Source organism: Rhinichthys klamathensis, unplaced genomic scaffold (assembly GCF_029890125.1).
Source record: "Rhinichthys klamathensis goyatoka isolate OS25496 unplaced genomic scaffold, OSU_Roscu_1.1 h1tg000338l_1, whole genome shotgun sequence".
Lineage (NCBI taxonomy): Eukaryota > Metazoa > Chordata > Actinopteri > Cypriniformes > Leuciscidae > Rhinichthys > Rhinichthys klamathensis.
The window spans coordinates 155,726-180,760 of NW_026606852.1; the positions used below are offsets into that span (position 1 = coordinate 155,726).

The window sequence follows — 25,035 nt, forward strand, 5'->3', positions numbered from 1 at the left end:
CCAAGAAAAAAACACTTCATATTCACAGGAGAATATGGGCAAAGTTAGTACTCTTGAACTTATGTGTAGACTATGCATTAGTTATTTAAAATGAATTGCAGCAGAACAGTAAATGTTAAGACTGTGAGACTTTGCTACGTAAAACTGTAGGCTACAGTTTTTTTTTTTTACACATTTAACAGGTCTGCAGTATTATTTATACAATTGAATACTATGTTATGTTATATTGTTGCTATAAAATAAAGAAAGGTGGTTTACTTTGCATGGAAACATTAAAAGTAGTAGCCTTTTTTTCCACAAATGTTTACTTTTAATATTTTGCTAATGAAACACCATGCTTTTCAACAGATCACGCATGTACTATATTTATTGTCTGTCCTTTTTTTAACAGGACAACTATTAATGCACATAACATGCAGAAAACAAAACAAAAGGTCTATATATCTGTTCATTAATTAAGAAATCATTTAAGAGCACTTTTTATTAATTCCATCCTTTATTTTAGTTAAAATGTAAGCACATTGTATTATAGTGAGTAAATGATGACTGAACTTTCATTCAACTACCCCTTTAAGCATTTATATGATAAATAATTAGTCAAATTTAAATATTACAATTCTATATTATTAATGCAATTTATTGCATTATTTTCTCTTCATTTACAAATGAAAATGTCACAATTCCAGCCTTACTGAGCAATGGTGCCAGGTGTCCCTTTGCGCCACCTGGTAGTGATTTATTGAATGAGTTTCACATGTGACAGCGTTGTATTTAACACCACAGACATTGTAATTGACTTACTGTATATCACAAACAAAAAAATATCACAACATTTTTGGTAGTACTGAAATAATTCTATGAATTATGATACGGTAAACTCTTTGCATGTGAATTAGAGTAACGACAAACTTCAAAAAGTTGTTGAATATGAAACTGGTGTTGATTTTTAAACATCAGCAACCACAAGTTTAAAGGCCCACTGAAGTGCCTTGGAGCGCGCAGCTTTGTATGATGCGTTGACGTAATTTCCACTGAAACAGGAAGCTAAGGCAGGACATATTGAATGGCTCCTCCCCCTTTTCAAATAGCCAATAGCATTTAGTTTACCTCTCAGACTGCAAGTCGTACTTGACAGCACCATGGAAGCGCATCCGAGCGCTGATGATACGTTGGATTCAATACTATACGTTGGTTAAGAATGAAATGGCTAGAATTTATTCACACCTACAGTTGGAAAACGGAATAAAACTCGAGCGTTTGAGCAACCGAACACACATCTCCAACCCATATTGCTCTGTGACGTGTCAACGGATGCTTTGGCCAGGTGGTATTTAGATTCTAGAGAGCATTTGGTTGGACAGAAGATGTGATGAGAAGCTGAAGTCATTTTAGCGAAAGTGTTATGGTATTATAATAAATGTAGCATATAAATGTAGCATAATTTGTATAAATAGACTGAGGATGGAGCTCGTCTATATGTCTACATAGTGGGTCACCCTCTTATTTATAAAAAAGAAAAATCCTGATGCATTATGGCTATATTCCAAACCTAGAGAGCTTGCAGTCTACTGTCTACATAGGCAGGTGATTTATAAGACAGCATCCGAACTGGAAAACTCTACATAGGCAGAAAATTTGTGCTAGATAAAAGTGCTTTTCACACTGTGCTTAACCCCGGATTATCATTGTTCTAAACCCCGCTTTTATCCTCGGGTAAAGGAGCGTTTCACACTTGTAATTTAGAAGTGGGGTTAGCACCTATGAAGGCAGCTCACTAGGGTTTGGAACAGAGCCTATATATAATTGTATCGTTTCACCTGAAAACGCAGAGGAAACTGCAAAATGCAAATCAACATACAGAGTTCTAAATGAGATTTCAAATGGTGTCGGTCATGTGTGTAGCACGCAGAGTCAGGAGCTGTGTTATCAGAAGCAGCAGTGGGAGCAAGACTTCTCCACCCTTATTTTGAGCCAAAACAAACACCATCCTGCTATTGTTTCTTTCATCCGAATAGATTTATTGCTCCCCAGCTGGAGGAACACAATGTTCTGTGACATACAAATGGGAGTGGAAATGATTACTCCTGGCTCTGGGATCACGACTGAGACATATCCCTCACTCTGTGTGTGTGTGTGTGTGTGTGTGTGTGTGTGTCTGTGTGTGTGTGTTTGGATTCCACTACAGGTACATGCAGAATATGTTCCAATAATATTTTTCCGACTTTGTCTAAATAATGAACAAAATGTGTGAACGGACACAGCAATGGCAGTAGCACGTCTAAAGCATTACAAATGATAAGAGAAGAAAAAATGTGGAGTCAGAGGAAAAAATCTATTACAGGAAAGGATGGACTGAGTTGAAGGATGGGATGATATGCAAAGGAAGCAGCCTGTGACACCAGAGGGTTTAGAAATAGTCAGCTTAATCAAACCAATATTTTATTTCCAGTGCGGCTCATCTCTTGTCCAGCATTGCATTAAAAAAAAGTGATCGAAATGTCTACACTTACCTGATGATTAAGGGCATAAAGGGAGCTAAACCAAGAGGAGATGATGAACCATCCATAGGAGACGGGTAGAGACGACCCAAAACCAACAACAACAAGAAAAGACTGGGGTGCAGTTTCACCTGTCCTGAATCACTGGAAAAAAAAAAAACAAAGAGAAGTGCATTACATTCACTTACTTTCCTAAAATACTTGATTAGTGTAACTTGTTACTTACTAACTTATTTACAAATCTAAAGTCATGCGTAAATAATGTGTAAATGTAAATGTTTCTGACTACCTTAACTAACAAGTTAAAGGGTAACTAAACCCCAAAACAACTTTTTTTAGTAAATGATCTGTAAGACTGGGGCTTTATTAATGCTGATCCTTGATTCAAGTAATTTTTTGGACATTTGGGTATAAAGTGTTTTAATTCTACAATATATGGTGTAAAAACGTCTGAGTGCTGCCCTCTTCAGGTTGAACGGTGGCTACTGCAGATGCATTTTCCTATTGGAAGTTGTGGTGCCCTGTGACGTAAGAGGGTACCAGCTAACCACACCCTTGCCTACAGAGAGACGAGTCTCAGGTGCACGCCCCACTCCGCTGGGCTCTGCCCACTTTTCCAGCATTTTTCAAATATTGCAAGTGGGTGGAGTCAGGCTTTGACCAGGGGTTTAGTTACCCTTTAACTTCCAACTTTACTAACGCAACCAACAAAGGCATTCACTTACTAGCATACTGTACAGTATATAACTAACAGAACTATCCTTACTAACCTGTATGAAACTTCATAAGTTTTCGAACTTATTTAGCATAACATTAACATGTGTCACTTTCTAAAATAGGCCTATAACTTAATGAACAAACCTACCTGCCTTGCTTGTATATGACTTCATAAATTATTTTCCCAACTCATTTAACTAGTATAACTTGGAGCAATCTTTATATATGGCAATGGGGGCAATGTTTATATATGGCATTTTTTCCTGATGTGTAATTGTTCCCAACGTTGTATTTAATCATTATTTACAGTTCCATATGGGCTTAAACTGGACTCTATGGAGTAATTTTTTGATTTACTATGATCACGATCACCTGAAGACCTGCAGCGTGCTTTCTATTATTAAGAATAAGTGAAATTGTCACACTGACGAAGGCAAAGAGCCCAAACGTTTGTATAATCTTTATCTCCTGTTTGTAATAAAGTATTTTTAGAGTGCAGACCTTTTTTGCATTTTTGAATTATACCTTATAAATACAGTAAGCAGAGCTTTGGATAAAACTAGCTCTACATCGCGAATCATATTATTTATTCAACTATACATATCGTTGCCTTTTTATATTGCAATATCTTGATAAAATAATGTATCGTTAAACCCTTACCTCTAATATGTCAAAAGATCATGGAGAATTTGATACCAACTTTAACTTTTTCCAACTTTGTTGCCATTGGCTTGGCTTGCTTAGTCGGGGACATTAAAATAACATTTAATTTAATATTCAACAATAATATTGATCTGCCTGCATTGACACTATTATACAAGAACTGAACTGAGCTGGACGATGACATCACGGTTTACTCCAGAGCGGCGCTATATATATATATATATATATATATACACTCACCGGCCACTTTATTAGCTACCCCATGCTAGTAACGGGTTGGACCCCCTTTTGCCTTCAGAACTGCCTCAATTCTTCGTGGCATAGATTCAACAAGGTGCTGGAAGCATTCCTCAGGGAGTTTGGTCCATATTGACATGATGGCATCACACAGTTGCCGCAGATTTGTCGGCTGCACATCCATGATGCGAATCTCCCGTTCCACCACATCCCAAAGATGCTCTATTGGGTTGAGATCTGGTGACTGTGGAGGCCATTTTAGTATAGTGAACTCATTGTCATGTTCAAGAAACCAATTTGAAATGATTAGAGCTTTGTGACATGGTGGAAGTAGCCATCAGAGGATGGGTACATGGTGGCCATAAAGGGATGGACATGGTCAGAAACAATGCTCAGGTAGGCCATGGCATTTAAACGATGCCCAATTGGCACTAAGGGGCCTAAAGTGTGCCAGGAAAACATCCCCCACACCATTACACCACCACCACCAGCCTGCACAGTGGTAACAAGGCATGATGGTTCCATGTTCTCATTCTGTTTACGCCAAATTCTGACTCTAACATCTGAATGTCTCAACAGAAATCGAGACTCATCAGACCAGGCAACATTTTTCCAGTCTTCAACTGTTCAATTTTGGTGAGCTCTTAATAATAATAATAATAATAATAATACATTTTATTTATAGGCGCCTTACATGACACTCAAGGACACCTTACAAACACAATAAAACAAATCAACAATAATCAAATACTCATTATTACAACCTTAGATACAAGTAAAATAAAAAATAAAAATAAAAATAATCACATAAAAGCCTGCCGGAAAAGATGGGTCTTAAGGCGAGATTTAAAAACATGAATACTTTCACTGTTTCGCACATCCTGTGGCAGCAGGTTCCATAAATAAGGAGCAGCAAAGCTAAAAGCCCGGGACCCCATAGAAGTAGTGCGGGTTCTAGGGAGAACAAGAGTGAGCGAAGAAGACGATCTTAAAGTCCGAGATGGAGTATAGATATTAAGAAGGTCCAATAAATATGAAGGAGCAAGGTTATTGAGTGCTTTAAAAATAAGAAGAAGAATTTTGAAATCAATACGATATTTTACCGGGAGCCAGTGCAAGTGTTTTAGTATGGGAGTAATGTGTTCAGAAAGGGGAGTTCTGCTGATGATGCGGGCAGCCGAATTTTGTACTAACTGAAGTTTATTGAGTACCTTAGAAGGCAATCCATAATAAAGACTGTTGCAAAAATCAAGACGGGACGTAACTAGAGCATGGACTAGAATTGACGTGCTCTTTACTGAAAGAGCCGGACGAAGTCGATTGATGTTGCGTATATGAAAATAAGCAGAGCGGATGAGACTGTTTATATGTGCTTCAAATGAAAGAGTACTGTCCAAAATGACCCCCAGACTTTTAACTTGTCTAGATATAGAGACCGGTAGATCGTCAATTTTCACAGATGAGCATGAAGATTTAGACAGATTGTTTTTTAAGCCAACTAGAAGAATTTCAGTTTTACTGGGGTTAAGTTTAAGAAAATTTAAAGAAAACCATTCTTTAATCTCAGCCAAACAGTCTGAGAGGACCGATGGAGGAAAATTAGCGGAAGGTTTAGAGGACAGATAAATTTGGGTGTCGTCGGCATATAGGTGGAATTGAATGCCAAATTTCCTAAAAATATTACCAAGGGGTAAAAGATAAATTATAAATAAAAGAGGACCCAATACTGAGCCCTGCGGGACACCTGTTTTGACATGCGAAGTCTTTGAGCAGAACTGCTTCAGCTGAACAAATTGAGTACGGTCCGAAAAATATGATTGAAACCAAGTCAAAGGGGTGCCAGTAATTCCAATAGTCTCCAATCTGTGCAACATGATTCTGTGTGATACAGTATCAAATGCTGCACTTAGATCAAGTAAGATTAAGATAGATAAAAGTCCAGAGTCAGCAGCTAACAATAGGTCATTAGAGATCTTAACTAAAGCAGTCTCAACACTATGGTAAGGTCGAAACCCAGATTGAAATTGCTCGTACAGACCATTGTGAGACAGATGACTCTGGACTTGAGCTGCAACACACCTTTCCAAAATTTTAGAAAGGAAAGGAAGAGTTGAGATGGGGCGAAAATTATCAAAGTTACTTGAATCAGCCCCCGGTTTTTTAAGTAAAGGAATTATCACAGCAGTTTTCAGTTGAGATGGCACAATTCCAGAAGTAAGTGAAGAATGTATAATTTCCATAATTAAAGGAGATAGAGAAGACAGGCAGGATTTAACCAGGTACGTTGGAATAGGGTCCAACTGACATGTGGTAGATTTACTCTTATTAATAATAGTACTTACTTCCTCGATGGTTGGTAGTTCAAAAGAGGTAAGCATAAAATTAGGAGGTTGATCAGAGCAAGGGTTAAATTGACAGCTGTCTAACTTTGTCACAGACATTTGTTGATGAATGTTTTCAATTTTCCTTATGAAAAACGACATAAAACTTTCACAGAGATCAGCAGAGTAAAGATGTGAGGGAAAAGAATCAGGTGGTTTTAAAATATTATTTAACACAGAAAAGAGAGTTCTTGAATTCCCTTCGCCAGAACTAATCACACTGGCAAAGTAATCAGTTTTAGCTGTAGTAAGGGCAACCTTATAATATTTCATATGCTCAGAATACAGTTCTTTATGCACCACAAGTCCAGTCTTAACATATAATCGCTCCAGGCGTCGACCTTTAACTTTTAATATGCGTAGTTCTGGAGTAAACCAAGGAGCAGACTTAACAAATGAAACCGACCTGGTTTTTAATGGAGCACAAACATCTAAGATAGTTTGCAATCCATTATTGTAATGTAAAATCAGGTCGTCTGGGGTGGAATAGTGAACATTACTACAAAGGTTGGAAAATGATTCAGCAAAGATCGTAACATCAATGTTTTTTATGTTCCGGAATGAGATAGAACGGCATTGATTGTGCTTAAAAACAGGTAACTGAACATTAAACGACACCAACATATGATCGGATATGGACAGATCAGAAGTAGTACAATTATGAGGAGTTAGACCTGAACAACACACAAGATCCAGGGTATGACCTTTTACATGGGTAGGTGAATTGATAAATTGATGTAAACCAAAGCCATCAAGACATGATAAAAAATCCCTTGTGGATACACTACCAGTATTATCAATATGAATATTGAAGTCCCCAAGCAGGATCACATTAGGAGACAGTGAAGAAAGAAAAGTTAAAAACACAGAAAGTTCATGTAGAAAAACAGAGTTGGTCTTAGGGGGGCGATACACAGTAGCAAGAATCGTAGGAATTGACCCAGTAATTTGCAATGTAGTAGATTCAAATGAGGTGTATTCAGGCATGGGTATTTCTGAGACTTTCCATTTATCATTGTGTAATATTGCTAAACCCCCACCACGGCCCGATGCACGGGGTTTGCAGATGTAAACATAGCCCGGGGGAGTAGAATGATTAAGTTGAGAGAAGTCATTACTTTGTTGCCACGTCTCAGTTAGGCAAAGAAAGTCAAACTTACGATCCGAGAGCAGATCATGCACAAGAGGACCTTTGTTTGACAGCGATCGAATATTCCATAATCCAAAAGTAAGATCATTCTTACCCGCTTTTGTGTCAGCTGATCTAGGTAGCCTTGCTAACACACTATGGTCCGTTGGCCGTGGATATTTCTTTGATGGACGGGGGTTGGAAGACCAGAAAGACGGTATAGTTCTTGAAGTATCAGATACGTAACCTCGTCGGGACCCCCGATGAATGTATTTACGTCGTGGATGATAAGCAATGTCCCGATGAAAGTGTAAAACAGGATGTGGCTCGCAGAGGCGAAAGCGCAGTTCAAACAGTTCCTCCGCCGTGTATTGATGAGTTAAAATCACAGGGCGAAAGCCAGAGGAGATGATAAACCAGACGAATACAATCCAGGAAAGTGATTTAGTGAACTTCATATTCTCACTATGCTCTACTCAGCTCTGTCTGTGCGACAAAACCGAGCCAATTTGACCGCTCCAAAAACAAAGTTTCCGATGTAGACAAACTCTGGTTGTTATTGTTATTGCAACTTTGACAATAAAACAATAAAACAGCCGCTACAGCTGAGTAAAAACATAAAACAGCAATCAGTAGACGGAGCAGCGGCAGCCAACGTGCGCCTGCGTTCACTCTTGCAAATTGTAGCCTCTTTTTCCTATTTGTAGTGGAGATGAGTGGTACCCGGTGGAGTCTTCTGCTGTTGTAGCCCATCCGCCTCAAGGTTGTGCGTGTTGTGGCTTCACAAATGCTTTGCTGCATACCTTGGTTGTAACGAGTGGTTATTTCAGTCACTGTTGCCCTTCTATCAGCTCGAACCAGTCTGGCCATTCTCCTCTGACCTCTGGCATCAACAAGGCATTTCCGCCCACGGAACTGCCGCTCACTGGATGTTTTTTCTTTTTCGGACCATTCTCTGTAAACCCTAGAGATGGTTGTGCGTGAAAATCCCAGTAGATTAGCAGTTTCTGAAATACTCAGACCAGCCCTTCTGGCACCAACAATCATGCCACGTTCAAAGTCACTCAAATCAACTTTCTTCCCCATACTGATGCTCAGTTTGAAATGCAGGAGATTGTCTTGACCATGTCTACATGCCTAAATGCACTGAGTTGCCGCCATGTGATTGGCTGCTTAGAAATTAAGTGTTAACGAGCAGTTGGACAGGTGTACCTAATAAAGTGGCCGGTGAGTGTGTATATATATATATATATATATATATATAAATTAACTAAATAACTTTTTTTAAAACAAAAATGAAACATCACTGAACTTACTTAAGCTGGACTGTGACACTATTTTCTTCTTGCATTATTTTCCTGTTATCTCTGTAAAGCTGCTTTGAAACAATCTGTATTGTAAATAGCGCTATATAAATAAATGTGACTTGACTAACATGACTTTTGCAACATACGAACTAACTCAACTAACCTAAATAACTTACCTGTATGTTATAATTGAACTTGAATAACTGAACTTACTAATGTCGACAGGGCTATGATAGAGGTAATATCAGCTGAGGGGTTCAGAATTAGTGACCAGCCACCACACACATTCAGCTACAAACACAGTTAAAAATTACAAGATGAACACATGTACACATGGCCACTATTACTAAACCTCCATTTCCTTTCTCTTTTACTACATTTCTGCACATGAAATGTGCTTTTCTGTCAGCCCAGTGGAAACTCAAGACTTCTGCCAGAGTAAACACGAAAAAACAGACCGAAAAACACGCAAATATAAATTACTCATATCGTTCTATTACTCTGAAAGGGCCAAAATCTGTTCTGTTCTCTACAGGCCGTGAGCTTTCCACGGCACAGCTGCCAGCTGTGGATACGCTTGTCATTATTACATCAAACATGGCCAAACTCACCACCAAGGGGTCCCAGGAGCCCGTAGACCCTGGGCCAGAGTGCAGGAAATGCTATTTTGCTAATCAGGGCCTGGGTAATGCATTTAGAGTCTGATTTCAGTCAAACACAATGTGGGAGAGCCAAGAACTTGAGATCATCCCTAAGCCCAGGGAGATTGAAGTGTTAAACTTCATCCACATTCATGAAAAAAGCTGAAAAAGGAGTGCGCGAAAGAACCAATGAAATACAATAAATCAGAGGAATGGAAAAAGACGCTAAAATGAGCGCAAAAGTGCAGCCAGGGTGAAGAGGTGATAAGACTGGAAGAAAATGTGAGATTAGCAAAGAGAGTTAGTTGGAGTTCAGTCTTGGCTTCATTTGCCACAGTCTTTTCATCTCATTTCATATCTGGTGCATGTCCAATCCAACCCTCTCGACACTCATTTCCCATGTTAAACGTTTAAAATTGTTATAAACCTCTCAAGCTGAGACAAATCATTCATCACGATTTCGTCCGTGCTCATGAAATATTCATATCGCAAACCGGATTACAAATTGCAAGGAGGTCGATGAACCGTATTCCAGAAATCCCACAGCCTGCTTTCCAGATAAAAGAAACGTTCTGGATTGAACTTCAATAGGAAAAACTTCTCAATCACATTAAATGACATACTCCCCCTAGATATCCCATGATGCTCCCTTTGTATTTGGTAAAGGTGGGTGGCGCAAGGATATTGATGATTTTTAAACCTCTTTCGCACTTCTCTCTACCCTTATTTATATGAGAAATGATTTATTGGCGGTATAAAATACGAGTGTTGCGGAGTCCGACTGGCTTGGCAAGCGGGACGCGAAGAATAGGCCGTGGGAAAGAGTCAGACCACTCTTAGCTAAAAGGAGAGAACGCCAGACTGAAAACGCATTAAAATAATGTGATGCATATTAAGATAATATTGGCTCAAGGGCCTCTTGCACAATGTGAGTGCTATTTGGAAGAGTAGCTCATCAGTCTGTGGAGAAATTAAATGAGGGAGATAAGAGACTAACATGTTCTCACAGTGCAGAGTGCGGCCTGGATCCAACATGGCTGATACTCCCACATGCCGTTCACTTATCTGAGGCATCTCAGCTAGGAATCTGTCCATCAGTGTGGTCAAGAATGCTTAATAGGTCTAAAGAGACTTGATGAGGCACTTAAACGTTCTTAAATAAGGGCCTCAGAGAAATTAAAGAAGGGTGAGAAGAACTGCACCCATTTAGCGAACGCTGGGATCATTCAACTCTTTTAACAACATCCGACACAAATCGCACACACATTGCAGGGTCTTTTGTTGGGACATTCTCACCTGTTCACAGAGGCTGCAGCTTCCTGTAGCTGACTAAGAAGGAAAGGATAGAGGGCAGGAAAACGAGTGAAAAACTCTCGGCCGGTCATCCTGTTAAGAGAAGAGAGAGAGATTAAAGTGACAGTATGTGTAGTATTACACAATCCGATGAGAAATGACGATTGAATGTATCGCAAGCGAGACTTTTAATCTGACAGTGCAGATGCACAGGAGCCCCCTTTCTCAGTCTTCATTAGTTTACTGTGTTTAACAGTTCTGTCTAATAATTAAAAGGCAAATGCTGTGACACTTTTTTCACATACTGTCGGCATTCAACAAATACACATTTTAAACAAGTCTTTGAATATCTAATAAACATTTAATGGCACAAACTTTGAGCTGTTAGATCTTGTGTCCATAGCTTGGATAAATGCGAGGAGTTTAGCTCTCAATTGAGACGTGTGAGCAATCAACTTTAAATCCTTGGTCAATTTACTGACGTTCTCTGATTTTTCAGAGACGAAATCCAGTCTTTTCCACAGGAATCCATGCGACTGAGAATTTCACTGGTACGTGGAAAGGGACTTCTGTGTGAGCTGTGCTTCATACATCGTTACACTATTGACAATAGACATTGGACCTTTTTGCCTTAAATTTCTCTAATGTGATTGCAGCTTTAGGCCCGGGTATTCTTCAATTTCCACGTTCCGCTCCGTTTTGCACACACACAGTCGTGACCGCACAGCTTTACAGTAAACACAACAGTGGATGAGCGCGGATGGATGTGTTCGACACATACAATTGCTTTTTTATACTCTACCAGATGTCAGAGGGCAGCACTGAGTCGTGTCATTTACAAGACATTCGCTCAGAAGGATAGAAGAAGAAAAGTAGCGGATCCAGTGTTGCCAACTTGGCAATTTTGGGATTTTTTTGATTTAGCAACTTTTCAGACTACACCAGCAACTTTGTCTTTCAAAAAGCACTTAGCAACAAATGTAGCTTTTTTTATTTTTTATTGCAAAGTTTAGAACAATAACTAAAACTAAAATGATGAAGGTTATGCTGCTTTGTATCGCTTTTTACACACTCTCCTTTGACTACTGCCACCTAGTCTACTCTTCTGTCTCAACATTCACCTTCCACATGCGCTGTTAATTTGTAAATAATTGCTGGATCAAAGACAGCAATTAAAAGGTGCTGTGACCAACATTGACCATACAAATTAAGTACAACACAACTGTAAGAGCATCATTCACAAGTTTCTGCACGGCCCTAGTCTCAGCCTCAGACGTCATGCTCACGGACCGCTGGCTGAACGTCTGATTCATATGGCACACTTAACTGGAAACACTTCAGGATTTTCGTTTTCAAAGTCATCATCTGATTGGTTGAATTCAACAGGATGTCCAGGAGACATGCGTGTCATATTCTTTAACGGTCCGCCTGAAAACAAACCGCTGTGACGCCAAACCCCCTCGTGGAAGAAGAAAGCCGTTGTGTTTACAACTGTGACAATGAGCGCTTACAAGGATCAACTAAAGAGTGTGTAAAAAGCGATACAAAGCAGCATAACCTTCATCATTTTAGTTTTAGTTCTTGTTCTAAACTTTGCATGCCAACTCATTTTCAGGAGAAGTTGCTAGAGGCAGCTAAATTAGGTTTTGGTGTCATTGCGTGATGACCTCATTACATAATGACGTAAAACCGCATCATTACGTAGAATACACAATCGCTGTGTCCAAAACGATATAGTATGCAAAAAACAGTAGGCAAAAGTACACGCTCCTCTGAACACACCTCTTTGGTGACTCCTAAATTCAAATACAAAAAGTTTGGAGGTCGGTCATTTGCCGTCCAAGGCCCAAAGCTGTGGAACGCACTTCAACCTCACCTGCGAAGTATTACTATGTTGAGCACTTTTAAATCGCAGTTGAGAACACATCTATTCAGACAAGCTTTTAACACATAGCTTCCGTCCCGTTTTCAATTGCTATTTTATGTACACTTATGTTTTTATATATTGTTGTTTATTGATATTTTTACTGGAAAGCGCCTTGTGCACCTTTTGGTTGTTGTAAGGCGCTCTACAAACAAAATTTAATTTTATTTGATTTGAACTAAACGCTGGATTTTCAAAAGTATGTGAAGTTCGTGGCTCCATTGTTGCAGTAAACTTGCACAACGTTCTTGAATGAATAATTTATTAGATGCACACCGGCCTGTTATTTACACTTTAAATAAATTTTACACTTGGCTTTTGGCTTGCTTAGTTGGGGACATTTAATTATTCAACAATATTTTTGATCTGCCTTCCTTTAGGTGGACGATGACGCAATTTTCTTCTAGAAACAAACTTCTTGTATTATTTTCATGTTATCACTGTGAAGCTGCTTTGATACAATCTGTATTGTAAAAAGCACTATATAAATAAAGGTGACTTGACTTTACATTTTTACGCCCCTAAACATGATGCGGAAACAAAACAAACTGTGATTGGTTGCGTTACATGTCAGTCAAACTTTCTCTTGGGCGGTCCTTAGCCAATGAAAGCTGCCATAGAGTCCAGACCTTCTGCCATCAGTCTGAAGGTCTGGCTATGCGAGACTAGCACAGCCCTAACTACAATAAATACAAAACAATAAGCAAAATAATAACAATAAGCTATAGCTAAGGGGCCAATAGCAAAACATAACCTCCAAATACATCTGCATTAACCCATGCTCGCTCTGTCTCTGGCGCTGCGTTTTCAATTCATTCCTATGGAAGTTGAGCCTCACCCTCACGCACGAGCAAGCAGCTCAACTTCCGAATGAACTTAAAACGCTTGCTCCCTTCGCACAGTCACAGTGTAACTTGCTTAAGCCAGATCGTTTCAAAACAACGCTGGAACGCAAAAAGATCCGGCTAAAATTAAAGCACTGCGCAGACCCTCTAGATGACAAAAATTACGTCACGCTGACAGTGCGTGGACAGCAGAAGTATAATTTTGGGCTTTAGGCCTCTCTTTCAAAACCTTGCTATTTAGTGCCCACAGAGGTAATAATCATACCCTAATACCCTATTAATAATAGAAAAACACAGCACACCCATATACTGGGTTAAAAAGACTGAACTTAATGTTTAAAGGGACCATGAAAAGTTTTTTCAGATTTTTATATTATGTTTCTGGAGGATCAAATACATGGAAAAATTATCCATCCCCATTTACACAAACATTTTATTTCAAGGGTAAGGGTGCTCCGATTAGGATGAATATGGATGGTGTTCCCTGAAAAAATTAAACCGTTACACAACTTTCTCAACTATTCACTTAAAAAAAAAAAAAAAAACGTTTATGTGTATACTAGTCAAGACGGTTTGTTTGTACATACATGCATGAACGCATGTGCGTACTTGTGAGCCGGCCTTATGTGTGTGCGCTTTGAGTGTGCATGAGCAGAGCACTCACGGAGTGCGCGAGAGCTGAGTGGTTTAAACACTGGCAAGACTTGCAAATTGCAATGCAAATTATAAACTTTGGTGACGATGCCAGACTGCCTCGATTGTGCAAGTGACAATTCCTGTGTCAACTGTGCAGCATGCAGCTCGCTTATAGTGCAGACGCGATGTGGTGATGGGAAGCCATTTGCGCATTTTAAGAGGGAAACAGAGAGCACGCAGTGATTCACTCATTTTATGAGATCGGCCTTTATAGAGACCGCCGATCAAACTTTTTAAAGCGATTATCGGCCAATAACGATCGGTAGCCGATCAATCGGAGCACCCCTATTCAAAGGCCTTTACCTCTTTCAGAAAAGCAAGTAAAAACCCACAACATGTGATGTATTAATGCTGTAATAGAGCCGTATATATGTTTGAGTCCGATTAAAATGAACCAATGCAAATACAATGATTGCCTTGACAACAAAATACTTGGCACTGCAGTAGCTTTCAAAACAAGATATTTAGAAAAACCCATATGAGGCGAACAAATGAAAATGTTCTTGTTTAACCGCTCAGGCACAATAAAAAATACAGTTCAGACATGCATTTCTAATTCTAATAGTTTGATCTTTTGGAAGTGTATGCAGTTTTTGGACAAGTAGTTTGTCTACATATAGGGACAAAACAATGTTGACATTAGCATCACTGAGTCTTGTGATTGACAGACAGACATGAGAGGTTAAGAACACACCTCCATTTACATATGTATGTTATGGGGTGTGTAGAAGAAATTCATGACATCTTCATAGTACATTACGGGATCAATTTGCTGCCAATTCTGCCAAGGTGGGTATTTCCTTTTGGAACGCCCTTGGTGTCAGGAGTGTGCTGCCTACGTAGGCAGCAATCTAGATTTTGGAAAAGAGCCTAAGTGACATGGAGAGGAGAGAGAGACTGCAACCTTTAAAGCTCTGGTTTGCAAACCACTTCCCAAAGTCTGAGCTCTTTACAGCTCTATAAAGCTCTCATTAGCTCTGCCTCTGATGGAGCACTGCAGGGACACACGGCTCACAGTCCCTGTTTGTTTATTCCTTAGAAAGCGCAGTGGCTGGGAATCTCACTCGAGACAAATGCATATGTGTTAAGAGAGGGCAAGACAGACAGCGAAAGTGTATGCATGTGTGACACACATAAACGTATCTTTATTTAGCTAAGCCTCAGTGTTTAGGATAGGCCTTCCAATAAAAAGTTTTTTTTCTTTTTTTTTTCATCTTATTCATGTAACTGAAACAGCCCCATCCAGGGCTAACTTTAGCTCAAGAGCCAATTTTTTAAACACAGTTGTGACTTCGGCTATGTCAAATCCACACACACAAACACACCACATCCTGTTTCAACCACTAATGCACATAGTCTGGTCTGAGCTTAGGCCAGGGCGCAGTCATGGTAACAAGGTGGGTCATCTACGTCTGTCACATGGCCACATGCTGCATGCTAGCGACACACACACTAATGAGCTCTGATGTGGGCAAATGTGGTTATAGTTAAGCTCAACACAACCCTGCATTTTTTTTTCAGTATGGATTAGTATCTTCCTGACAAAACACTTCCAAGATGTCCATAAATGCAGCCTGTCAAGCTTAAACCATCTTTAACCACTTTTCGTTTGTCATTACTTAAATTCTCAAATGTATGTAAACTGATAAGTTAGCAGATTATGTGTAATGCACCACAAACGTCATAACCACAAACGGCAACCACACACACACACAATACAGTATTTCTTCAGCTAATTTGTTTACTGTATATAATGTAAAGTATGTTCAGAACATCATGAAAACAGGAAACAAACCTTTTTTTTCCTATTGTGTACTAGCTGACTGAGGTCAGCCAATGTAGGTCTAAGGAACAAGCAAACATCTCTGATCATAATCTGATGGGTTTATTTTTTTTTTGGTTTTGTGAAAGTACTGAAACAAGTTACTAAAACATGTAAATGTTTAAAGAGTAAAAAAAAAATGACGTAGGCGAGATGGTGATGATATCAGAGGCTAGCAACTTTGTTGGTCTAGTTTACAAGCTTGCACACCACTGAAGTCATTACTTATCAAAATAGGTTTTTTAAATAATGGTTTGAAGACTTTCATTTTGTTTCATTTCAATGTTTAACCAAGATGTGTATCATTCAATTTTAAAAGTGTGATTTGACTCCTTTGATCTAGTCCAAATAGACCAAAGGAAACATTACTCTGTGTGCTTTGTTTTGACCAAAATCATTGTTATAATGATAAGAAGTGGAACAATTAAAGATTTTTTTTTAAGTTACGCGAAACATAAAAGCTAATATAAAACATATGTTTAAACAGCACATCAATCCAAGAAAAATACCCAAACACCACTTATATTACTGCATGCTACTAAAATTCTGATTGGATAAACAAATTAAAAACTGTACAACTATTTGTGATTTATGATTTGGGTATTTAGGAGTCTGATTCCATGTATACGTTTATTTGTACATGGTTAAGTTTAAAAAGGTCACAGTAATGTTTTACCTCCCTATGTCTATTTTCAAAATGGAATGAGTTTTTACTTACTGTGCAGTACACTGCCTACTATTTTTTTTAATGAACCTGAACAGTGTATGCAATGCTAAACATCTCAAACAGCAGTGAGAACAATATAGCATGACCTCATTATGATGTGTTGCTTAATATGTTATGTAAAAACATTATGAATGTTTTCGTACAGTTATTATTTGATACAAATGCCAAAGGTGAGTCAATGCAGATGTTAAAAATGCACGTCTGATATTACATTAAAAGTCAAGTCGAAGGCATTGCACTATGAGATGCAGTGTTGCACACATAGTATTCTGATGTATAAAGTAGTTGTGTTCCAAATCACACTACTGTTCAAATGTTTGTCAGTCATATTTTGTTTTTTTTTGCCCAAACTTTTGAATGGTAGGGTAAGTAGCTTACACTGCGCACTTACACTTAGCAATGCTCTCTGCCATCTAGTATTTGACATTTAGAAAAGTATTTCCTTTTAAGTAGAACACTTTACTTTTTTTTATTGCCATTTTTCTTTAAAGAAGCGACATTTTAAATACACTACTAATACTACAAAATAGTACAGATGGGACACACCTTGCATTTTGAAAAATGCAGGCAGTTTTCTGGAGTAATACACAAAGATAATTTGCATACTGTGCCCACTGCCCAGTAAACATATTCTACACTGCAGAAATATCATTAGTATGATAGTATGCTATTGTGAACACAGACTATAAAGTACACACACACAGATTGTAAATCAAAAAGTCCCCGAAAAGTCATAACAGAGAACAGCCTGTCAAAATGTTTAATAAGTGTTTGTCAGCACACAAATCCCTAGACTCACAAAAAACACTTGCACACAGGAAGAGGCAATAAACAAAATAGCATTAAGCAACAGTTGAGTGACTCGCAGGATCAACATGTCTGCCATAAACACATAAATCTAAAGACAAACACATTGAGCTGTTATCCTGAAAGTAAACAATCCTGACTATGGGTGTTCAGAGCGCAGGAGCCAGATCGAAGAATCAGCGTTATTTCAGTACGATTATGACAAAGCTCTGCTGAGTTTCAGTGACCTCTTAAGATTCAGCGTCTCTTTAGAAAATCCGTTGGTAATCTTGGAGTGAAATGCCACGGTCAGCTGACCTGGGACCACATGGGCTCTTTGAAGTGTGAGGTATTCAAAAACGCACCGGGTTGTGTTATTATGGCCTGCTCGATTTTCCAATTAAGTCCAATCAGCACGCCGATTAATCATAACAAACCATGATCTCATGAGTGAGCCATTATTGTTCTTCAACGAGGTCAGTGCCACTCCTGTTTAGTCATCCTCACTCCATCCGTGACCTCTCTGCGTTCAACCCCAGAATGCATCAGGACATTCTTGCAACAGCTCACGCTCCACTGGTTTGGATGAGATTAGGGAGCTGACGCAGAGCAGTCTCTGCAGCAGGAGGTCCCATCACGGCCCACCCGCCCCGTTCTGTGGTGGCCAGGGGTCAGGGGTCACGGTCAACCCAGCAGCAATCTAGAGGGTGTGAATGAGTGCCAGAAGTGTGTCAACGTTTGTGCGTGTTGAGGCAAGATGTTGTTAGCATTCCCTCTACCAAGGAAAAGATAAACACGCGTTGAAGTGCGTTAACCCCTGTGCGTCAACTAAAATGCCTGTCCAGAGTTTGAGGTTATCAGCAAAAGGGAAGAGTTGAAACTGTGAGCAAAAGAGTAAGTCTTTGCAAGGGTGGACAAACGTGGGATGAGGATAGAACACAAACAAACAAAGGCCAAAAGGGAGTTAGGAGGAACATCCAGAACATTTAAGGGCCTGGAAGATGTCCATGCACCGTAGGCCAACATACGGAAAAGATTAATGGGTGGAATGAAATATTTGAAGGTGAAAAAGCATAGAGCTTCAGTGACCCCTAGTGAACAACCCCTGACAGAGCAGGGTCACTCAGAACTGTTGCTCATCAACGAGATCTATTCACGCCAAGTGAACGCTGTGACAAGCCTTAAATCGAAACAATGTATTCCAATGGTCGCCTTGCATCAAGTCTTAAAAAAAGATTTGATTACAATGTAATAACCGGCTTTTTCATGTCACAAATCTCTCTTTTCAACCTTTCCTCTACAACAACCTGGCTCCTTTCTGCAATGCTACAGCCACTTTGGAAGGATAAAATGAAGTCCTGACTTTACATTGTTTCTCATTTGAAAATAAGTCAAAGTACATGAGTACAATGGGTTGCAAAGCACAAACTGAAGCTTTTTTGTAGGGACAGTGAAGGTATTAAGTCACAGATGACAGTAAAGGTACACTGTAAAAAATGCATCTTATATTTTGTCAGACAAACTCTATTTTGAAGGTTGACTGAACTATTTCATAGGCTTCATAACTTTTAGGCCATTTAGTAGGAGCAACTTAAAATATTAAACAGCAAGAACTTGACAATTGACAACTGACTTTGGCGATGTCAAGTTTGGTAAAGAGGGTCAAAGTAACAGTCTGCTGAGCATGTTCAGTTTGATCACTGATCAACCATAATCCCTTGAACTTGAATCATTTATGTTTTTGGTCAAAGTATGGGGACTTATGAGCACATGCAAATTTTTATTATTCAAAATTCATTATTTTTAATTCAAATTAAAATGTGTGTTTTGTTTCGTCACCATTAGGATGATTAGTGTTCCCTATATTAAGTTCTACACACTAGGAACTATGACCATCGGAGTTTGTGCAACTAATTGTTCAGTGGAAAGGTCTGCCAAAAAATAAGAACATTTCACATTAATAATGTACAATATTTCTCCTCATTTTGAATAATAATCATTTTAAATTCAAAATGATAACTTTGATCCACAAGCATAAATTATGAATCATGGAAATTATTTTATTATGTTTACTGAAACACAGACCAAGGTGAGTAAACGTAAAAAAGACCTGAACTGGTTGCTAAAAAGTTTTAGAATTTTCTCAACTTCTGATTTTTTTTTAGTGTAGTTGTGAATGGTACATAAAACAACTGAAGTCCCACCTGTTCTTTTTGGAGTGCTCATCTTTTCCCTTCTTCACCCCGAATATCCGTGTAATCAGAGTGCTGAACAGGAGAGTCGAGGAGTTCCTCACCTAGAAAGAGGACAGGATGGAGAAACTGATGTCAGAGCAAACCTTCCTTCCATGTAGATTTATCATTTGACCTTTGACAAATAGGTGCTCGAAATCTTAAATATGTGGTGCTCATTGATATCTACAGCCAGTTTTTCTAAGGTCTATGCAATGATTTATTAGTCTGTCACAATTATATAGTCTAATGTCTTTGATCATCTTTTTTTAAGCAAAAATATTGGTTAATACTGCACAGACTTTATTCCTTATTGTTTCCTATTTTACTTGTGAAGTAGTTTCTTACATAAGAGGCTTAAACCGATACCAGAAATGAAAACTCTCATCATTTACTGTGAAGTATAGTTTTTAAGGTGCAGTCACATTTATCACTGTTCAGGAAAAAGTTTGATAAAAAAAAAAAAAGTAATGGAAAAAGTAAAAAAACATTTGGGTTTAAACATAAAAAAAAAAAAGGTTAGTTTACCCAAAAATATGACATTCTGATGTCATTTACACACCTTTATGTTGTTCCAAATCTGTTAAGACTTTTTTCTTTTCTTTGGCACATAAATTAAATTATTCAGAAAAATGCCTTAGTGATTTTTGTGTTCATACAATGGAAGTCAATGAGCTTCAATGTTGTTTGGCTTCCAAAGTTCTTCAATTATCTTCTGTATTCCGCAGAAGAGAGAAATGCACACAGTTTTGGAACAATATGAGGGTGAGCAAATGATGACTGAATTTTCATTTTTTAATTGAACTATCCATTTAAATGGACCTCAGGGGGGATTAATACATGACATGTATTTGACATGAGAAAGTAGTGAGTCAGAACACATGATGAAGGCCCTCGAGACGATTACAGTGCAAAAATTGGTCTTGCAGCTCAAGGGTGTACAAGAAAAACAAAGCCAGCGGCACGCAGTCATAGGAGTTATAACTTAACATAAGAAGCCAGATTTGCAGGGTCTGATGACATCTTGATTTCTAAGAACACTAAAAGGCCTTCGAATCACAATCTTATGTGGCCAAAGTAATGCTGTACACACCAAACTTCAAACCTCAGTGTTACCAGCTCATAACTTTGATCACATTTTTATGTCAGCTTAAGAAACATTGCTCACAGACTACAAGAAAACTGTGTGTTCTCTGTGTCTGACTGCTGCATTGTGGGAAGGATTAGGCTTACTGTACTCTCCACAGTAAAGCCTGCTGGCTTGAGCTCTGCCATTAAAAGAGAAAACGGCAACAGAAGCAGATCTTTTGACATCCTGAGAGTATATGGAATAAATGGGAGGAGAAAAAAGGACTCGAAAGGAATGAACTGATAAGAAAATGAAGTGAGGAGAGATGTATGAAAGAGACGTAAAGGCAGATAGACAGGTATGAGGGAGGAGAGCACAGGAATGTGACCTAGAGTTGTCGCCACCGTGACCTGTAGGAGCCGTGTCGCCCATGTGGAGGTGATCAAAGCAAGCAATCCAGGGCAACCGGCCAGGACCACCGCACAGCTGTGTGTGTGTGACCGCACGTACTGCCCCTGTCCCTTGTGTTCTCCTTCACTTTAATTATTAACCTGTCAGTGTCTCAGCAAATTCTATGGTCTGACAGGGTAGTGTACGTGAGAAACAGTGAACAAATGAGTGTGAGAAAGGTAAAAGAGACAAGCGACTCTATATACCTAGTTATAACTACATACACAATATTCTCTTTATAAAGAAATTATATACCTTAAAGCCCCCCTTCTCATAAAAAAAAGTGAAATATATTTAGTGCATGCAATGCATGCGTATGTATGTACATCTGGATGGTTAAAGTTAAACAAATGTCATTATATTAGATACAAAATATCAAACCAAATGGCAACTGCAAACAAATTACTTTTTTTTTTTTACGATCCAACCGGTTTAGAGGGAGTACGCTACATTTTGGCTAGTTATCATCATGAAACAGATAAGGTTATAATATATACAGTATGTTGTGGTACTGAATTACCATATGCATAAACCATGTTATTTACATGATACTTCAAAAAGTAGCATTGTATTAAAGGGGTCCTTGATTATGAATTTACTTTTTTAACTTTAGTTAGTGTGTAATGTTGCTGTTTGAGCATAAACAACATCTGCAAAGTTATGGCGCTCAAAGTTCAATGCAAAGGGAGATATTTTCTTTTACAGAAATCTATTTTTAAGGACTACAACAAACGGCTGGTAGGAACAACAATGAGCTTCTTACCGGGTTGGTGACATCACAAACCCTAAAGTTCAGTATGCCCGGCCACTGATTCGAGCACAACAAGTAGTAGGTAAATAACAGATGTGAGCTGACACTGGATCGAGCAACTAAGCAATAAACATGCCTTTGAAGAGTGCAGAATGTTGTGCGACAGGAACGGCGCAACACATTTATGCAAGTAAAGAAGTTTTTACTGTGTCACTATTACAGATCGTTTGATATGTATGGATTATGTGTACATGTCTAAACAAAATCACCAGTGACCAGTAGGCCTACAGTCAGATGTTTTTGTCTCAAAATCGTTTATTGTCAGTAACTTCATATTGTTTCTCTTAGCAGGATGCAAATAATCTGTTATTTAAACTGTGATTAAATTATATATAGAAAGCGATCAAAGAACACTCCCTTTACAATCGCTGGAACTGTCAATCAAAAAGTGCGAGTGTTCTGGACTCTCACCAAAACTCCAGTTAGAATCAACAAATCTCTTATTTATTTTGTGTTTTCACTGTTAATTTTGATGAAAGCATTCGTTAGTATGCAGAAATCGAGTTGCATTAATGCGCTCAACATGTCTGTGATCGGCTACAATACTCATCCACTGCAACCTTTCGTGCCACAATCTAAATATGATGTTATAGATCTAAATATAATGCTATAATCAACACTTTTCACGATTAATAAACCTTGAGAACTGTAATAGTAAAAACATGCTAAAGGTTTTTGAGAGAATTCCACATGTAATATTAGCTATTGCATATGCAAAGATGTTAGCCAATCACAGCAGTGGGCGTTTAATAATAATAATAATAATAATAAATTACATTTATATAGCGCTTTTCAAGGCACTCAAAGCGCTTCACATATGGAAGGGGGAATCTCCTCAACCACCACCACATTGGAGCATCCACTTGGATGATGCGACGGCAGCCATAGTGCGCCAGAACGCTCACCACACACCAGCTTACTGGTGGAGAGGAGACAGAGTGATGAAGCCAATCAGTGTATATATATATATATATATATGGGGATTATTAGGAGGCCATGATGGACAGAGGCCACTGGGCAAATTTGGCCAGGATGCCGGGGTTACACCCCTACTCTTTCGAAAGACATCCTGGGATTTTTAATGACCACAGAGAGTCAGGACCTCGGTTTTTAACGTCTCATCCGAAGGACGGTGCTCTTTGACAGTATAGTGTCCCCGTCACTATACTGGGGCGTTAGGACCCACACAGACCACAGGGTGAGCACCCCCTGCTGGCCTCACTAACACCTCTTCCAGCAGCAACCTGGTTTTGGATGTAAAAACCATATTAACAATATAAGTGAACCCCAGGAAACATTATAAAATAATGTAGTTCATGACTCTTTAACCAAAAATGTACAAAAAAAACATGGAACTTCTTTTTTGTTGGTGAAGGGAGTGACATAGACAGGATTATTATTATTATACACTCACGGCCCACACAGGAGAAGTGAAACCTAGGATAGCAGCTTGCATGCCCTCTGACACAAACGGCACAATGTTCTCCCCCAGACGCGTATCTCGATACAAAGCCCTCAGGATGTTCAGAGCATGGACCTGTATGTGCATAAAAACAATCAATAAAAAAAAATGACCCATTAAACATGTCTGAACCCATTCATAGTTTCCTCAGAATAAAGCTAGTTTGTGTGTGTGTGTGTACCTGTGGCACAGTGCTGCTTTCAGTAGCTCCATCATTAGACGGCATGGCCAATGCCGTCAGAGATCTCATGGTCATCTTCAGGAGTCCACAGCTGGATGATTTAGGCTCAGAAGACAGCAGGGCCTACACAGAGATGCATTACACTTATCGCTTACAATGGAAGATTAACAGGCAAGTTCCCACACTTTTGACATGATTTGGAATGACATGAGGGCCAGTAAATAATGAGAGAATTTTCATTTTTGGATAGACCATCCTTTAAGTTGTATTTAAGACAGCACATTCCTATGAGACTGGGACAGTGAATGACAGCATGACAATGGAAAAATGACTCACGGTATGTAACCGAATACAGTCTCTGGAGTTCTTTTGTCCCTGTGCCAAAGGGTGTGAACTCATCGCGCAAGACCACCTTTTCCGGGACATACCGCAGGAATGTGTGCTCATGCCAAGGTGTTGAGTTTATCCATCCTCTCTCTGTCTTATTCTTCCCTAAAACCCTCTCATTGTCTTGTGTTTCAGATCCAAAACCCATTTTTCCTTGACTTCAGTATTCAGCTATTTTGACCTTTCAGAGGACTGTCCACTGGGGAAGATCTCCATCATAAAAACTATAAGGAATCAATTACCGATTCACAGATGTTCAGATAAAACTAATGAAACTGTGAAATCTTCAGATATTGTCAGATCATTGCATATTTGTAAAAGAACAAATGTTTTGAGGGTGCTATACATCAAAACTTTACACACATTAAGTGGTAAATGTTAGCCTATGCTCAGACTGCAGGCAATAGTGGCCCAAATCAAATATTTTTCTCATACAAGACTCAGATCTGTTTTGTTCATAACAGTGTCAACCATATGGAATCTGATCTTTTCGAATCCAATTTGGGCCACTTCCATATGTGGTCCTTAATCAGATACAGGTCTGATGTTTTGCAATGCAACCTCAGTATAACCCGTCAAATCAGAATGCATGCAACTTTTGTTGCATACACCTTGCTAGTACCATGTTGGGTGCTTTCAAAACTGCCTTAATTCTTTGTGGCATAGATTCAACAAGTTTCTGGAAACATTCCTCTGAGATTTGTGTCCCTATTGCCAATCATATAACGCAGTAGCTGCAGATTTGTTGGCTGCACATTCATGATGCAAATCTCTGGTT

The 25,035-nt window shown here is 38.9% G+C and overlaps 1 protein-coding gene across 3 annotated transcripts in view; it reads right to left on the reverse strand.

Annotated features, from left to right (window-relative positions):
• Positions 1-25,035, reverse strand: part of thada (THADA armadillo repeat containing) — a 117,675-nt gene that overhangs the window by 53,099 nt on the left and 39,541 nt on the right. For all 3 annotated transcript variants that reach the window (XM_056272475.1, XM_056272474.1, XM_056272473.1), the window contains exons 24-28: positions 23,871-23,993; positions 23,642-23,764; positions 19,871-19,962; positions 10,870-10,959; positions 2,511-2,642 (exon numbers count right to left, since the gene is read on the reverse strand). In XM_056272475.1, the coding sequence (XP_056128450.1) occupies positions 2,511-2,642; positions 10,870-10,959; positions 19,871-19,962; positions 23,642-23,764; positions 23,871-23,993 (560 nt within the window). The remainder of the gene's footprint in view (positions 1-2,510; positions 2,643-10,869; positions 10,960-19,870; positions 19,963-23,641; positions 23,765-23,870; positions 23,994-25,035) is intronic.